The 18949-nt window shown below is 30.0% G+C and overlaps 2 protein-coding genes across 6 annotated transcripts; one reads left to right on the top strand and one right to left on the bottom strand.

The window, feature by feature from the left end:
* The first annotated feature begins 1496 nt into the window (after nucleotides 1–1496).
* On the top strand, nucleotides 1497–6214 carry LOC148237928 (zinc finger C4H2 domain-containing protein). Of its 3 annotated transcripts, none has more exons than XM_088205741.1 (5): nucleotides 1497–1670; nucleotides 1921–2092; nucleotides 3841–4019; nucleotides 4092–4295; nucleotides 5911–6214. In XM_088205741.1, the coding sequence occupies exons 1-5, from the start codon at nucleotides 1612–1614 to the stop codon at nucleotides 6035–6037; spliced, it is 741 nt and encodes a 246-aa protein (XP_088061867.1). In that variant the 5' UTR covers nucleotides 1497–1611; the 3' UTR covers nucleotides 6038–6214. The 3 variants fall into 3 exon arrangements, with proteins under 3 accessions (XP_088061867.1, XP_088061866.1, XP_088061868.1); XM_088205740.1 differs by having other exon boundaries at nucleotides 1507–1670; nucleotides 3841–4046; nucleotides 4107–4295; XM_088205742.1 differs by having other exon boundaries at nucleotides 1509–1670; nucleotides 4107–4295.
* Nucleotides 6215–9056: 2842 nt separating this feature from the next.
* Nucleotides 9057–14587, bottom strand: CtsL1 (cathepsin L). 3 transcript variants are annotated; one of them, XM_088205739.1, is made up of 5 exons: nucleotides 14548–14587; nucleotides 12574–12673; nucleotides 11907–12112; nucleotides 9979–10129; nucleotides 9057–9904 (listed from the first exon to the last, which is right to left on the bottom strand). In XM_088205739.1, exons 2-5 carry the CDS (start codon nucleotides 12664–12666, stop codon nucleotides 9338–9340), a joined length of 1017 nt encoding a protein of 338 aa, XP_088061865.1. In that variant the 5' UTR covers nucleotides 12667–12673; nucleotides 14548–14587; the 3' UTR covers nucleotides 9057–9337. The 3 variants fall into 3 exon arrangements, with proteins under 3 accessions (XP_088061865.1, XP_088061864.1, XP_088061863.1); XM_088205738.1 differs by lacking the exon at nucleotides 14548–14587 and adding an exon at nucleotides 14255–14359; XM_088205737.1 differs by lacking the exon at nucleotides 14548–14587 and adding an exon at nucleotides 14289–14359.
* Nucleotides 14588–18949: the final 4362 nt, after the last annotated feature.

Raw genomic sequence — 18949 nt, 5'->3', positions numbered from 1 at the left:
AATATATGTTAGAAAGCAGCATCCATAGTTTGTGGTAGTGAAAAGGAAAAATAATATATGTGTGACATAAAAGATCGATAGCTCCCAGTTTGTTTTATATGTATTTGTATTAAAAATGTTCAAGCCCACAAATACAATATGAACTATTTCATTCAAAAGCGATACCTTTATTAGACGGCTTCCACTAAGCAAGATTCCACTGACCCCCCCCCCCCACCTCCTCCCCTAAACCTGTGACATATTTTATGGAAGCCACTCTATCAGATCAGAATGAATAATATTTTATTAAATAATAGACTCATAGGGCCTAAATACTAATGAGCTTGTGCGAGTGTAAGTACTCACTCCAGCTCTTGAATGGTTCTGTAACTTAAGCTGATACCCAGCAGTAGTCTGGCATCTGATTGTATTAGTTGAGGCTTGTTACTGCGCTTGCATGGACCCAGGCAGTGATGTGACGAAAAGGAAGTCTTTTGGAAAAGTCTTTCGTTGACTATTTTATGGTTTTCATTTTTATTTATTAAATGGTACATCTATGTATGTTGTCACTACATTTTCAGTTTTGAAAGAAAAGATTCGGCAGAATCTTGCAATTGAAGGAAATAATATGTTTTTCTTTGACAACATTCAAAGACCGCATAATCAGCAAATATAGACGCACTTAAGCCAGTGCCTCTACATTAGCAATCTTTACGATATGTTTAAAATTAATTAGATGCAAAATCTTTATAGTCAAAGTACATATATAATTCTTTGCATTTAAAAAAATATTTGTCTACAATAAACGAATAAGTAGAAAATTATTATATTCAAAGTCTAATTGAAGAAACAATTTCAATAAATCGCCGATTAAAGTATCGTACATCTTCCGTATAAATATTTTTTTACTCAATTCAATAATAGATGAGCCATTTTTTCTATTTGCCAATTTTATGGAAATTTATTGAAATGGATTAGAATAGAATAATTTTAAAGATAAACTTATTACAAAATAAATATTAAACTATTTGAATGAATTCTCAAAAGTATCAGCAGCTCTAGGCCTAGCATTTTCTCTAAAAGGCTTGCAAATAAACAATTATTATAGCTTTTAATTAATTGATGTAACATAGCGTATTTTTAGCTTTTTATGAAATTCGCTATTTTAGCATTACTCTGTTTTAAGCAATATACCCGGCAAACTTTTAACATAATAAAATTGCAAAAAGTATATATAAGATGTTTTTAGATTTAAAGAAACGCGTGATTTTTGTTATTTTAATATGAAAACAAATACTTATAATGAATATTATAATTTATCGGTAAATTGCGGACCAATATTATACAATGAAAATTTATACGTTTATGATTTAAATATCGACAACACCAGTATAGAGGTTAAATAATAATCAATTGATTAGTTAAGTTAGCGTGTTTTGTTTGAAAGTTAACGCTTTTCGATAGCGCTTTCATTCGATAATCGCTAATTGGACGCGAAGAAGAAGAAGAAGCATCATAAATAAAGTGTCCGTCACGTTGGCAGGCATTGCGGCGATCGCGTCGTGTTGTCGGCAGTGAGGCACATGCGCGAGCGACGAAGGGTGGCGGCGCGGCCCGCAGCTGCGCCCCGCCATGACAGCCGTCAATGAAGGCGACATCTACCACAAGCTCGAGGCCATGAAAGACATACGGTGAGCCCGCGGTCCTCCGAATTACCGTCTCCTCGACCCGAAACTCCGAAACCGACGTCGTTCCATTGCGCATCCCCTAAGCTTACCCTTATATTATCGATGGCATTTTTCCCATTTCGTTCACGCCTTATATAAACGGTTCAATCCTTTTATTGTTTTCCGTTGATACTTTTCCGCGTCAATACTTTTACCGAAACAATATCGATTTTTGCGATTGTTTTCATTGATTATTTTAATTATCAACTTTTAGAAATAAGACGATCGCTCTCGAAAGGCTCAAGCGGAGTATTCTAAACGAAGTGCGCTCCGGCGATCAGGAGGGAAGATGTTTGGCTCAGTACCGCAGGGAGATGGAACTCCTCCAGCAGGAGAAGATGAGTCATGTCGAGGAGTTGAGGCAGATACACGCCGATATAAACGCTGTGAGTAAACTAAACTTCAAAAACAATCTTGAAACCTGAAATATGTTTTCGAGTCTACCAATGATGAGAGTCGAATGTCAATATTATTTCTTACAGTAATATATTATTGATTTATTTTTCAATCATATAATTAGTTTATTTATATTTTTTTAACCCTTTGCACCCAAGATCGATTTTGTAGTTAATAAGGAAAAATAAATACTAAAATTATGTCTATCAAATTTAATTTGACTACATTAGCTCTGTTCTAACCCACTCTTGATTGACGTTTAATATGCTATATAATTTATTCATAAAAATTTACTATTGTAAATAAAAATAAAATAAATTTTAGATGTAAGTTAATCACACTTCAATTTTCATTTTACGCGACTTACAGATTCAAAAGTTAATATTAGGATGTAATAATAATAATCTTGCAGAGACATCATTTAGGAGGGGTGGGGGGCATTTACCCCCGCTTGAATTTGCCCAGAAAAATGCATGTCATTTAATGAAATATTATAAATCTTTATTAAATCGTAATTTTTGCTCCCCCTCCCCCTCCTCTGGATAAATCTGGAAAGACGTCCCTAATTTTAAACCAGAAATTCTCGGGTTATCCCTCAAAGAAAATCTAAAATACAGTCTCGAATAATCCCGAAAATATTTTTTTGACAGTTGCGAAACGTGCATTTGCTGTTCAAACCAAAAACTAACCTACACAAATTAACCAAACCCAACTTGACTATAATTAATTTTAGAACTTTCATAAGGTCGAGTCCAAAATAAAACTTAGCCAACTCAACTCTCAGGGGACATTAAGCGGAAAAGAAGTACAGACGTCGCATGTTGCTCCATAGTTTACACTATGTTTTAAAAATATAATAGTTATTCTTACCGATATTACTACGGACTTCTGATATGAGAGTATTGGTCAGTGTATTCAAACCAAATTTTGGTCAATAGCAGGGCGCAAATATTAAAAAAACGACCACTGACTGCATAACTTTTGCTCCCCCCTCTGGAAAATGTCTAAAAATTCAGTCATTACAACTGTGTGCTTGCGCATTATTTTTAAATACATGAAAAAGACAAAATTGTTGCTTCAGGCTAAACTTATGTTTATTCAAGAGTAACATATCTTTCATTAAAAGTATTACCAAAATGTAGTCAAGTAGATAAATCCGATAAAATCATTTTTAGATGACTTTTTATTGCAAATTACAATTGCCCACTCTTGCTTCTTCTCCCCCCCCCCCCCTTATATTAACATTTTTATATATTTTAGACAAGTTGATTTCTATGTTCCGCCATAAATCCTGTTTGAGGTGGATTCTATATTTAAAATTAACGATCACCCAACAGCTGTCTCTTATTCGGTTCACTTTGCTAACGTAAACTTTCTTGTGTAAATGTTTTGCTTTTCGACACACTGGTCCAATGATTATTTATGATTTACTTTTTTTGTATGTGCATTCCTTTATGTTCGGAATCCAGGTTATGAATCATAATTGTTAATTTCAATCGTCTAATCAATCTTATTGTAGACAACAATATACATATATTGCTCTTCTTAGTATTACTAGGATCATCAGACATAATATTCATTCTGTGACACCACTGGTAGTTATTTATTAGTTATATAAAAACAGAAAAGTTTAATATAGTTAGTTTCATCCTCAAATCGGTTAATATTATTTTACAAATCATTTTAGATTTTTATTAGTTTAATACGTGCAACATTTAATGTATTTTTATCGTTCTAGATGGAGACGGTAATAAAACAAACCGAAGAAAGCGTCTCCCGCAAACTCACAGCCGCTCAACGGCTTCACGAAGACTGGCGGCCGCTCAAGGCCGAAGTAGACGCTCTGAGGCGACGTTGTCTCGGCTTGCAGAGGTTGCCCGAGTTGCATGAGGAAGAAGGCAGCCCCATTACGCCCGAGTTAGTCGCGTTGAATAGAGCCCTTATGTATATAGCGAGTGTGTGATTTCAAAATATCTATATGTATTTCAGTCGTTTTCCTTCCAGCCCAAGCGTAAGTGGTTTCACGCAGTTGGCAGCTCCGGCGCCTCTTCGGCCCATGGTCGGTCCGTATTTGCCGCCGGCTCCTCCAGCTCCGCCGGCTAGTAAGCCGCCTCCGCAGCAGCCGCATCCTCCTCCGCCGCCGCCGCCCGCCTTCAGGTCTGCCGCCGATGATTTTATCACTGTATCCTTGAGGTGTGCATTTTTGTTTGTTTTTGTTTTTTTATTTATTTTGTTATTTATGTTTTATAGGTTTTTTTATTATATATTTTATATTTAATATATGACCACTTAAATTATCTATATTTCCAATTAAGTTGTAATTTGGGCTTTCAATAATGAATTATGTTTCTTATTTTCTTTCTGAAAGCGGCACACAGCACATTATCTCTAAAGCTTATTTTATTATCAGTAGGCGTTAAAAATCATAATTTTTAAAAAGTCTCGTACAGCCGTTTACTTTCTGTATCATTGCAATGTCAGAAAACAATATTTATTACTAATTGAAGACGTAATTGTAAATGAATGCATCTACATTTGAATATACTACATATATATAAAGTGGTTCGGGGGATTATTAGGAAAACGAAAATTGTGCACAGCAAAAATTTTTATCATATATGAACAATATACACAGATGTCAATGTGATTTTAATTTAAAAATATTTTCAATTATACTAGTAATTTACAATGGTATGATACATTCACATTTCCAAATTTTACACAATTTTTTACTTAAAAATAGAGAACAATGTAAAGCAGTTGGAATTAAAAGTAAAATATATTTGACAATCGATCATCTATGTTTAAAATTTTCCCTGTGTGATATTTTCGTTTGTGCAATAATCCGGTCACCGTATAAAGTCATTCAAGTTAGTTAAAAATACTGTGTTTATACGAGACTAGTGACAAGCTTAATAATTTTGTCTAAACAATTTGATAACAAAAAAATACTCATAATATTTACTACTTATTATTAATATTGAAATACCAATATTTTCATTGAGTTAATGCAAATATTTTAGTAAAATATAATGATAAGCATACATTCATTATTCCAATATTGAAAGCCCTTGTTTTAATATCATATAACTATTTTTTATCAAATTTCCAAAGACTTCACATAATTCAATTTTTTTATGTAAATAATGCATAAGAAAAAGAAAATCAAAACTATAAATAAAATAACCAAAATTTCTTCAATATAGATTGTGATTTTTATATTTTCTAGTGAAAAACCACAATTTTTAATACAGTTTTACGTTTCAGTGACTCAAATATAAAAATTATAACAGCTAATAAATTATGCTTATATTTTTTTAATTCTATGTTTGTTTTGATTTTAATTTTATTTATATTTTTTCACACCTTAAAACCTCAAATATAAATAATAGTATGTTTAATTTCATTTGAAAGATCAACAGCTCTTCGTTATTTAAGATTATCTTTATGTATTATTAATTAAAACCTCAAGAGCTAACTAAAAATATATCATTATCATTGAATAAATAATTCCTATTTTTTTCTTAAAATAAAATGTTTTTACTATATATGTATTTAGAAATAATGAACTGAAAATTTTTAATTATTCATTAGGTTATCGAGTACCTAGCTTTATAATTAAAAGCAAGTCTTTATTTTTATATTGTTATGTACATCAATCGTTATTTTTGTCAAATCGCTTAGAATGATAATTTCATGATTACTTTTTAATGTAAATAAGAATTAATGATAATGTATCATTTTAGGTAAGGAAATTAAAATATGTTTCTTACTCTTCTACATTATTGGAATAAAATTTTTGTTTTAGGCAACAACCGCCACCGATGAAGTCGTGTCTGTCGTGTCACCAACAAATACATAGAAACGCGCCGATATGTCCACTGTGCAAAGCCAAGAGTCGCTCGAGGAATCCAAAAAAACCGAAGAAGAAATAGTCTTACCATAGTTCTGTGAATGTTAATATTAAACATTATGTGTGTAGATTTAACGTGGAATATGTTCTTAATAGTATCAATACTTAAGTAGGGAAGCGTTAAATTTTATGTATGTATTATTAGATGACCGCCAAAATACAGACTGATAAATTTGATTATTTGTCGAACCAAACAAAATGACGTTATTCATATTCGTCAAATCTCTTAATTTACAGTATTATATATATATATTTTTAATGAATAGTTACAATATTGTTAAATTTTTACAATAATTGTTACAAAATCATTATTTCGACCGTTTCGGTGCCATGCCAGTTGGCCTAATGACACTTTTAGGATATTCGTCTTAAGTCTGAATACGATACGAGTCTCCATTATCGTTTAAGTAGATTTTTTTAATAAGCCGAAATTAAATAAATTTACTTTATACGCGTACGAAATGTCCAAAACTCAAGTTAATGCGTTAAGGTGAACATTTGCCAAATTTACGTGAAATATATAATTAAATTAATATATACTTATAAATATTTTAACTCGTTGTATATAATTAGTTATCAATACGAATTATATGTATATGTGCATTTCGATTTTCTATTCATGATTTTGATCTGACCTATCATTACGCATAGATTGTCCGTAAAAATACGCATTGAAATGGTTTAATGACTCTTGAACATTTTTATTATCCTTATTTATTTATGCAGTGCTAATTTTACAGTAATAAATAAATGCATTCAAAATAAGGAATTTATTTTTAGAAGAAGATAAAAACTTGACAGATTTATTTTCTTAATTACTTTCACTGCAGTTACTTGAGTAGAATGTTAATAAAATAAAATAACATTTTTGTGATTTATGTTGTTACTGTAAGTTAATAATTGTAAGATATATAATTTTTTTTAATATACCTTGTACATAATATATATATTTTTTTAATTATCAATCCTTTTAAAAAAAAATTCGAAATTAGATATTATATGTATATGTAAAAGTATCCAGTAATCAAAAAGAAATTTGTTAAACATATATGAAAAATAGACTTCTAGAGTAATGATTCCTGAGCAAAAATAAATAATTATCCCCAGGTATTAGCAGTAAATTCAGAATATGTCGGACAATATTTTGGCGAGAGTAACACGTAGAATTTAAAATGAAGTTGAAGAAAATCTTTTGCTTCACCATCCTCATTGTTGTGGGCTATATATCGATTATGGCATGTATGCCGTTTTTTACTCGTCTACGGTCACAAAGGTACTGGAGCTACTGCTGCATTAACAAGAATTGATTAAGACTCATTTTGATTGAAGCTGTTAAAGCATTATTATATGATATGAGTTTTCATTCTACTCTGCTCTCTAATTAAAAAAATGTTTTTTCCCACAGTGAAGTTAATACTTGGTTGTTCGAACGTACACTGTTTTTTCTTAAGAGTCAGTGCACAAATATAAAAACATGCAATCACTGAGAACAAATTTAAAAAATAAATATTACAGTATTAATTATAGAAATAGATAAAATTATAAACTACTCATATGTCAATGCAACGATTATAATAAAAAGCATATATAACTATAATGATACTTCTGGTAATGCCCTTCAGGGCGACTAACCGATGAATAAAAATTTAAGAGCACGCGTCTTTATGCATTGACCGCTAAAAATAAATAGACCAGAAAATTTTTTTAAGACACCGCTGAAATCGGTTTTAGACACTTTTATATTTATCAGATATTATCTTTAAATAAATTAATTTGGCATAAATTGAAAACGACCAGCCTGAATTTTTCGAATAATTGAATATGAGCACAAACGTTGTTTCACCCAGAAAACACAAAATATAACTGAATATTTGAAAGGGTCATTATCAGATTCCGAGAAGAATTTCTCAAAACGTGAAAACAAACATATTGTTGAAAATCTGTTTAAACTACTTTACGGGGCGAAAATATTTCATGTGCTCCGTTGATGTGCAATAAATGTTGATGTAAAAATATAGTAATTTAAATTGGAAAAACACGAATATTATTATAATAATGGTCAAAAGTTGAAATATAACTATTATTTTTGAAACTTCCACGTTAACATGCGCTCGCGTGAAGCAATAAGTTTTTTATCGCAGTGTGCGTATTTATTTTCCAAAATCGGTTAAAAAACACAGTATGTATATCAGTGTTGTCGATAACACTGAATAACACACGATGACATTGATAAACGGTTAATTGCGATTTTTGGGGAATAAACGCGCGCACGGCGATACAAAACTGGGTTTTGAATTTTAAAACGTATTTATGTAGCAAAACGCTGTTGGCCACTTACGCAGACGTTAGGGCCAAAAGCAGATCAAATATTCATAACCATTGGTTTCTGAGCGTGACGTCATTTTAAAATTTACTTAACATATTTATAGATATTCAAATAAGACAAGGTGACCAGATTTTGAAAATATCAAAGGAGGACACTAAAAATAAAAAGATCATTATTGCTGCGAAAGCAAAAAAAAGGAATTTCGAAAATTTTACTAAAAAGTCATGTCTGAATTTTTTTAAGGAAAAATTGCTGCTGGAGTTAAAAAAAATTGTTATTTGGAAATTTTTGTTCAAGGAAGACAATCCTCCTTAAAGCAGGATGCATTATTAAAATTCATTACAATTATCTTTCAAGTTTTTAAGATAAATATACATACACTTTATTATTAGAGTTTGCCCTATTTTGGTTTGTAGGAAAGATATTGACATAGCCAAGATCAACAAATCACTTATTACTTTGACCTCTATCTCTGATGAAACTACTGCTCACTTACACGTTATGTTCGATTAGCAAAAACAAACTTTTTTATAAGCATTATTCTCGAAATTGATTGCCAATCATCAATCGCTTAATGCAGTGTGATTAAAGATAACCTCAGCAAAGCGACTTAAAGTGATAATAATTAATCAGTGTCCTTCTTACAAAATTTAACCTCTGTTTATCATAATTCAAAAAATATGATAATGTTGAATTTTAAAATAAAAGCTGTTACTGTTTTTCTAAAAATTTATTCGAAAAATAAACTTAAAAATAAAATTGTTCGATAAATAAGTGATTGGATTATTGACCTTGATCTTAAAATGTAAATTGAAGTTATTAAAATACGCAATTTACATTTGTTCTGTATCAAAAATATCACTTAACCTTAGCTATACATGGTCTTAAATAATTACAGCAAAACTTTATTAGTATATATCACATCATGTTCAAAAAACAATGAGAACATAATCGAACGAGTAGTAATAACTTACACTATTTTTTTAATTTGTAAATTTAAACTAAAGGATAGGATGCGGAAGATGCGATTCCGCATTGATTCTTCATGTTTCTTGCCATTTTGATGTATCCGTTCAAACCCCAAGTTTCGCCCCAGGAATTCTTTACCAAGTAATAATCGTTTCCTTGCTCGTCGGTTCCAAAACCTACTGCCAAAACACCATGATCCAAGTTGTCCGCACTGCATTCGGGCTCGATATAAACTCCGTCATGGTAGAATTGGAATGATTCTTGAGAAGCGTCGATTGCGACAGAGACAGGTCCGACTGTGGCGATGGCCCATGTTAAACTTTTCTCGTTGCCCTCGGGGATGTCTGTGAAACCGGTATCATCGGCGCCCGAATTTTTGACATTATATCTGCACTTATCGTCTTCGGCTTCATACGGATAGCTCTTTTCAGTGTCAATGCCTCCGTTATCCTTGATGTATTTGAAAGCGTTGTCCATTAATCCTCCGTTGCATCCGTTGTTGCCGTACGCTGTGGAGCAATCTACCAAATTTTGTTCGGATAACGATATCAAAACGCCAGTTTTACGGAAATGTTGTCCCTCTAAAGCGCCAGTCTGCAAACAATGTTTTAGATAATTATAAAAAATAACAACAAAATAACATAATGGCTAATAGAGATTATTCTTACAGCACTGAAAGACCAGCATGATCCACATTTTCCTTGATCCTTAACAGGTGTAACTGCACCCTTTTCCCTCCAATCGACGTTGGTTGGGAGTGTTACATGAGCAGGCATGAGGAAAGTCGAAGGCTTCTCACGCTTGATGGAACTTAGCATTCTAATAAAATATGATTATATTCATTAGTAAAAGTAATATAAAAATTAAAAATTGATGCATGCAAAACAATAGGGACCAACATTACATAAAAGTAGCAAAATTAAAAAATAATATTTAAAGTTAGATTATTCAATCTTAAATATGTATCAACAGCTTAAACATGACTGTTGAGAATAATTATTTAAAAATAACCTATTCCTTGCATGTGACTTTTCATTTGCACAAATTCATCATCAAACACTGACAAGTCACCTTTGGACGGAATAAACTTTAGAACGTTACCGAGAGTTCTACTGTCAATACAAAATTTAATTATTTTTACATACGAGGGGGAATTAAATATGAAAACTGTGCAATAAAAATTAAAAACATGGCCCAGTATTTTTAATTTTGGCAACACTGTTACATATAGTGTGTAGAGTGGCTGACACGTGGCAATACGAACCAGGCATGCAACACAGCAGTAGCTGCGGCATTTAAGTGGAAAAGTGTCGTCATTATTTTTTTAAATAGGGAAGGGGTGAAACCTATTGAATTAAAAGAATGAAAGTTTAGAATGGTGAAGCATGTATGTTGCTCTGGCAAGCGCATGAATGGACTAGAAAATCGTCAAGTAAGAGTGAACGAAATAGTATAATTTTTTAAATGGGTCATAGACTACCACATTGTACATGATATGTCTGTCAAGTGGATAACATAACCATAAGAATTGAAAGAATGCCGTATGTAGCCTGCCAGGTAACATCTAATATGCTCACCCTCAATAATTTAGGCTGCTCAGTGATGGGAACTGGACTAAAATTGCTTTGACAGCAAAAAGTTCAAATTTTTATGTTCTCTTGGCAAAAATGAAACAAGATCATTTCTCAAAAGCTTGAAAAAAAAAGTTATTATTACAGTAAACCATATTCTCCACATAAATGTATTTTAAATATTCTTTGATTTTTTCCTTTTTAACTTGAGAAGGTATATCAGTCCAAACAAATATATTTTGAGGAAATAAATTAAAAATGTTCTCCGACCATAGATCTAGAGATATTCATAGATTTTCTAAGTGATAGAAAACATTGAAGAGATTAGAAAATTGTCTTTTGTACCTTTGTCGTTTAATAAATTACGAGTGAAAATGAAACAAATAATTGAAGCCAAACCCGCTACTTTTCTTTATCGTGTATTAGAATCAGATGTTAACTGAGATATTTTTTATTCAATATTTAATTAAACGCTGAAACGAGTATTTTTTCGACTATATGCATTTCTGTCCAGTCACCAGAAAAAATGATGAGTAACGAATAATATTAAAATTTAACACAATAGATGTTATAACATTAATAATAACCATTTATCATGTTCACAAAATATAAAAATTTATCACTTAACAAAAGCAGACGTAACTGACTAATTAAAACAATTAATTGCAGATATACGTTAATGACATTTTTATCAGTCATTATTCACAAATTAAGATAACGCTAACAAAAGCTTATGTTAAAACAAAAACTGACCCATAATGAATAAAAATATCGGTGACTAAAACACATGGCTTTGCAAATCACACGAGCGGTTAGTCATGATCATGTCAATTTATCACTAACTGAAATGATTCAATTACTCAAACGCCTTGTCCAAATATTGACCTCATGATTCATAAAGACGATCATTTGACCGTCCATCACAATAAGATCGAATTATGCAGTTAAAAATAAAAACATTTTTATAGGGTTTCGTGTTATATTTATGTTACAAAAGGGAAAACGAAGCCAGTCAAGAGACTCACCTTTTGCTGGTTCTGTTGAAGCCGTTAAGTGTTTTTATGAATTCGTAATGCAGCATATCTCCGTATTTGTTCAGTTTCTGCTTGAAGCTGACTTTGCCCAATTCGAACAGTCTGTTGTGCTTGGCGATCTTGTGTTTGTTTTGCATGAAGATCTTCATCCTCAGCTTTTCTTCAGTCTCACTCTCGTAGCTTTTGGAGTGTTGCAACTGATGACAATATTTAAATTAGCAACGGTTATGACCTTATGCGAAAAAATTGGGTTAAAAGTTAACAACAAACAATCGCGCGTCATGTTCTAATCAGACGACAGGGTCGAGGGTCAGCTTATCGGAGGGGTATAACCATAAACATTGCATCATCTACGAACGGCTGCTAAAACCAGTTTCTCCTATTGAAATTGTTGACACGAGTTTATAAAGAGATGCATTCAGTGAAAGCGAACGTTATATTTAAGTATGACGAATTGTCTAGGATTTTTACAAATTTGGCAAACGTACTAATTTAAGAGTGAATAAGCTAAAATAGAACAAAGACTAATTACGCAAAAACTTAAGGCATAAAATGTGATGTTGCAACAATAACAATTAAAAATTATTAGTGATAATAAGCAATTAACATTAAAGTTTCCATGAACAAAGATAAATGGCAAATAATAAAGAATAGTTACTTTAAACGTATGCCATTCCTCCATTACTAGATCGATGAAAGACACTGCCTGGGCTGCTGCCAGCAGGCACGCCAGAAGTACTAAGAACCTCATATTGACTCTGAAAAAATAAAGATATTATACATAAAAAGTTTATTATAAGAGATTTTGTTTTGCTATACAAAAAATGTTTATCGTTCCGATAATGATGACGTGAATATGTTTGTGTTAACATTTTATAAATATTGATTCGATTGCTTCATAAGTTTATTTTAACTGACATTTTCGTTGATAGTGAGTTATAATATAAGACGACCAGACATCTTTCTTTGTCCTCCACGAACAAAAAAAATATTTTTTCTGTCCTTTGATATTTTTAAAATCTGGTCACCTTATATAATAGCCATTAGACTATATTTCGTATGCCCTTTTAAATCTGCAAGAATGTGTGGTACCAGCAAGTGAAGAAAATGTTGACTGCGGTTTTCTATACAAGTCAATATATAATTTACGATAAGAATGTGTTGAGCTATAGCTCATAATGTACTCTTGCTATAAATATGTTTCGACAGTTAATGATTGTTTTATGTGTCAGTGGAAGAAATAGGTAAGACATGAATTTATTTATATTAAATCTTATTTTAGTATCATAAAAATATTTAACTATTTCTAATGAAATATGGTATTTCCAATTTAGGAAATTTCCTAAAAAAAATACCTTTACCTAGCATTAGGCAAAATAATATACATAATGATTCAGCTATAGTTTTAGAATAACTAGACTTTAATTTTACCTAGTCTTTTCAAAAATTGAAAAAAAATATATAAATAAAGAAATACATAAAATAACATATTCATCTGTTGAGTTTTGACATATTTATATATTAATATGCAAATTAACTTCTTATAATTCTTTACTAATAAAAAATAAAAATTACAGTATTTTCCAAACTTAAACGAAATAAAATATACCCTTTAAATAAATAAATTATATTTTAAATTCCAGCCACAATAAAAGCTAAGAAATATTAAGGGCATATTTTGATATAATCAAACAAACTATTTGAGAATTTATTAATCTGATTAAGGAGTCGAATTATTATTATGTTACTCTTCACGGTTCGAGTATAATTATTCTTAAATAATAAAATATGAATAATTGTATTTTTACGTTTGTTTGATAAAAACTAGTCTTATGTAAATTATTATGCAAATAAGTCTCACTATAATCGTTAAAAAGTAAGAAGTCAGATGATATGCAATTTTCCGAATTAAATTAATTAACAACAGCAACGCGAAAAATATAATACTAGAAATAGTAGTTAATAAAAAAAATAATCGAGATTTTAATTTACGAGCAAATAAAATACAAAGGATGAAATGCAATATTCGAAAGTAAAAATCATATTGAATAAAAATGGCTGATACCGACGACAAAGGAATAGAATTTTGATTATTTTATGCAAAAGCAAAACTTTTTATATAAATAAGCTTAAAAAGAACAACCGTAAAAACAAAGGATTTTACTAAAGGCAACACATTTTTTTTTCATGAAACAAACATGGCCGTAAACTTGATAGCAAAACCAACAACAAAGCAACGTACAGTTAAGAGACGTGGGCATAGCAAAAAAAATCACGCGATTCGCTCGTTAATGAAAAGTATCGACATGGGCAATGGGCATGTAGAATTAATTTGTAACGCGGGTTATCTATTGTCCGGTCACAAGGCCTCGCCTAGGATGACGCAAGGAGCTGCTTCAATGTCAAAGGAGAGATTTTATTTTAAACGACGACAAACGGCGACTGACCGCTTTCGGCCCCGACAACTCCTTTTAAATATGAAGCCTGCGACGCAATTGTCCGATGAAAATAGGTTCGAGGAAACGACAAATCGATCGATCGACGGGGTCGCCAGACGATGGCGGAGCGGAAAGGACCGAAGGTCGAGGCGCATATAAACCAGTGTTGTCTGGAAAAGATAACGGTTACTCACTTTTGTTCCAAAACAAGAAACGGAAAACACGAAACAACCCTACGCTCGAACGACGGGCGCCTCAATGATTTGATTTCGGGTCGTTCGTGCTATTTATCTGTAACGGAAATCACGATTGCCATACGCAAAAAAGATTCGAATCTACGCATTCTCAGATTTACATTTGAAAGCAATTTAATTATTGAAGCAAAGCATAAATATGATATAAATAATTCAAGTTTCGATAATCATAATTTAATTTAAATACACAAACTAAATAAAGCAAACGTAATTGAAAAATAATATAAATAGTAATAATAAAGTGATAAAAACTTGATTAGTAAACCATATGCTAAATTAAATATATTTAAATCACATGTTCTTAACTAGTATGTCGCATCTAATTTTTTTTATTATATACAATGTTTAATATATTGGCTATCCCGATCGCAACAAAATATATTGCATTGGCTTGAAATCTCTGGCTCATGAGCCGTATACGGCCCACGAGATCATCTGAGCTGGTCCGCTACATACGAGGGAGCTAATCGTCAAGAGTCTGAGGTCAAATGTAAAGATATACGATACAATGAACATAATAAATATTAACCATTTGGTAGTTGTCTTTCGTGGTATATCTGTAAAGTTTGAGACACGAAAGAAACTGCTGTTACTGAAAGCCATACATGGTACTGCAAGATGGGATGACTTATTTTAACACTTGTTTTATCAATAAAAAAATGAACCAGCAAGTTAAGTGATCTTAAGTGGCTTCCTTAAAATAATGTCAGAGTTTACGTGAAATTTTGGATCGCATCCGTATTTGAATCCTAGTGCTGTTTTTCTAGGAGCGTTACGATAAAATTAATTTTATTATTAACGTATCTTGTATACAATGAAGCTTTTGTTGAAGCTGCTATGTGGTGGTGTCGACAATTTGTCGATGTTCACCAATTTTCAGCTGCTCAAGAGAGTCACCATTCTTGACCGTTGTGTCGATTACGTCAGTGCTCGAAAACGCCCATTTTACGAGTCATTTAGCGTCTCAATGAGCTTGCTAGCCACAATGATGTTTTTAGCTACAGGTAAGAGTAACTGAAACAATTTATGTGAAATGGTGCACGTCTCTTACGTGAGATGTGCGCTTTTTAATATTAATAATAATGTGTATGTTTGTATAAATATGAGCTGATGTGTAATGTTTGAATTATTTTCTCTATAATGCCGTGTAGAAGAAATCTTGTAAGTAACGTTTGTTAAATTTATAATAAATAAATATATATTTCTCACATTTGTAATGAATTTTATAAAACCGAATCGACAATTTTACTTCTACTAATATTGTAAATGGTATTTCCGTCATCCCTACTAGATTCAGACAAGTATGTCATACATTAAACAAATTGACACAATGCAAATATATATGTACATACATACATACTATGTAAATGGATATAAAATATTTATGAAAGTGACAATGATTTTGCGTTTTCAGAAACCTTAAGAAAGGATTCATTTACCACAGTCCAGGACAAGTAAAGATGTTATTTAAATGAATCGTCAACATAAAATAAATTACGATGTGAAGCTAAATATTATTACACTTTATTAATATAGATAATACCAATAATAAAAAAACCTCTACGTTTTCTTTAGATTAAACATTACCTTTTATAATATTAATAATGCATACAAATTTTACACGCTACTAGTTCAATAAATCCTCGATATTTTTTCCGTTAAGATAGTAGCTTATTATATATTTAATAAAACGCTTCTATAATATATTTAATAAAATATGTATTGAAAAATGGTATTGTTATTTTTTAAATTAGCATTTTATAATTCACTTATCCACGCACTTTTGTAGAATACATTATAATATGTAATTTATAAGTAACAGTAGTGTTTTTTTACCGTATTAAATAAACATATTTTATAATTACAAATAAAATATACACAAATAACATCTTTCTGTTTTACTTCATTTTGAATAATCTTGTCTTTATACAATGAAATATATTTTTTAATAATCTTATTTCATCCTAATTTTTATTTAGTATCCAATGTAAATCTAATATAAACAGTTAAAAATGTAAATTAATTGTAAAATTTGCGTGTTTTATTATAAGTCGCATTTATGTTGTCTAAAAGCGTTGATAAATAATACAGCCATTAAATATATTTTAAATAAACATATTATTTCATCATTAAATCAGTCTTATATTCGTTGCTAATGTTCCATAAAAACGCTTTTTGTTACGATAAAGATTACTGCATTTTTAATTATTGTTGCGTATAAATATACATATTTATATATTATCATAAAATTATTATATAGCAATAAAAATTTAATTGAATTGAAATTTCCTTTAACGATGAGAGTTTTTTTATTTATATTAATATACTCTAAATATATAATATTTAAACAAATAAAGCAACTCGAAATGTATGATATATAATATCGCACTTTTCCAAATCTTACACTTGTGTTGTTAGATTATTTACAAAGAAAATTATGAAAGTTTACTGGTAATAATCTTGAACGATGACCTATTACAAGTAATCATCTCTATTTATTATTTAAAATTGAAGTCTTGTAGTATTCTTTCATATAGCAATTGTATATTTATATTTTATTTTAGATAAATATATTGATGAATTATTATTAAATTGCTACAGGTTCCATTATTTTAAAAGTTTTCAAGAAAATTATGAAAAGTATTAATCATCTTAACCCATGAACTATCAATGTTGTTATTAATACTATCTACTACTAGATTTGATAAATTTATCTAGTCTGTTTATTTAAAATTCATTTAAGCCATTATTTATACATACATATGTATACTATGTAGAGAAAAATTTCGTTTGATTCAAAAAGGATAAAAATGTTTTAATCAAACATAAAAAATATAATTTCCATATAAAGTGATATGACGTACAACTTTTAATACTTTTGTATAAGCATTGTAAATGAGATAAGAACATAAATATTATGCACAGTGACAATTCATATCAAGTTTCCTCCCACCTCGTGTTACATAGATAAATAATAGATATGTATATAAAGAAAATTACGATTATTAATTTTCGACATTTTACAATATAAGTTATTTACAAAATTTAATTAGGCCTAACATCTACAATATTCGTTTAAGTGAGTTATTCTATATAAAAGTTTTTAAAAAAATTAATATTATTAATCAAAAAACTCTAATCGGCGATTTGTGTTTCTATACAAATAAAGAATGTTTCAATGCCGATATGCGTTTTCAATTATATCATTATTTATTTTATTTATTATAATTAGCTTATTGCAATATGACGCTTTACAACGAGGTAAACACAAATAATAAGTAAGTAGTGAGACCCTAGTCTTAAATCGAAATTTGTAAAAGAATGACATATATTTTAATAATTATAAACTAATATTCCAGCTTACAATAAATAAATGTGTTTGACTTAGCTCGGTTGTAACTAATTATCAAGGTAATCATCCGTCAGATTAGAAAAATGTAGGAAAAATTAATACGTGATGATAGACAGGAATTATAATTATAATTAGTCACTAATTCGAATCTTTCAGACACGATAGAAATTGAAAAACACTTAGGTTCATATATTATTCGAACCCATGTCTTTAAGGTATCAATCTCCGACTTATACCATTGTTATATCGTCTTCGTAATTATACGAATAAATGTATATGTCTAGATAGAAAAAAAAACATTTTTTTAATGTTGATATTAAAAATGTGATGAGCCTTGAATACTAAAGAAAAAACAAAAAGATCCAATTCGTACCTTTTCGTGTATGATTTCAATGTCATAATTAATATATAAGCCATGTCATAATTAATATATGTTTTCATTCAATGTCATAATTAATATATGTTTTCCTAATTTCTTACTAGTTAAATACATTTTTTAAATAAAAAGTAATAGAAAAATCAATAAACTAAATCAATTTGTAATTAATTAAATCACAACTGAATTTTAGAATGATTACTAACTATTATATTATGTACAATACTAGCATACATACGACATACAAAAATACGAAAAATCGTAATCAATTCATTACATATATTGTGTTTTGCACTAATAAATGCATATGAATTGTACATTCCTTATGTTTTATTTATTCCTTAAATATTAATTATTATTTAATTCTGTTGAATTTGATAGATAAAATTATACAGAATTTCCTTCCCCGTTCTTGTATGTTTTATTTCTTATCCTTTTAACATCTTATATATAATTGTTCTAATCTATTAATAGTTACAAATTAAAAATATATATACAAACCACTGCTTTACTTAATTAACCACTTCTCGGAGAATAGTGCTCACAGAGAGCGTGTTATTTGGGGTCTACTGTATATACACAGTACATACGTGTATATAATTTTTAATATAACT

This window comes from Plectrocnemia conspersa, unplaced genomic scaffold, assembly GCF_051122295.1.
Source record: "Plectrocnemia conspersa isolate PC_06_02 unplaced genomic scaffold, ASM5112229v1 ptg000002l, whole genome shotgun sequence".
Lineage (NCBI taxonomy): Eukaryota > Metazoa > Arthropoda > Insecta > Trichoptera > Polycentropodidae > Plectrocnemia > Plectrocnemia conspersa.
Note: the sequence above shows the minus strand (reverse complement) of the source record. Positions and strands in the feature narration are given on the sequence as shown.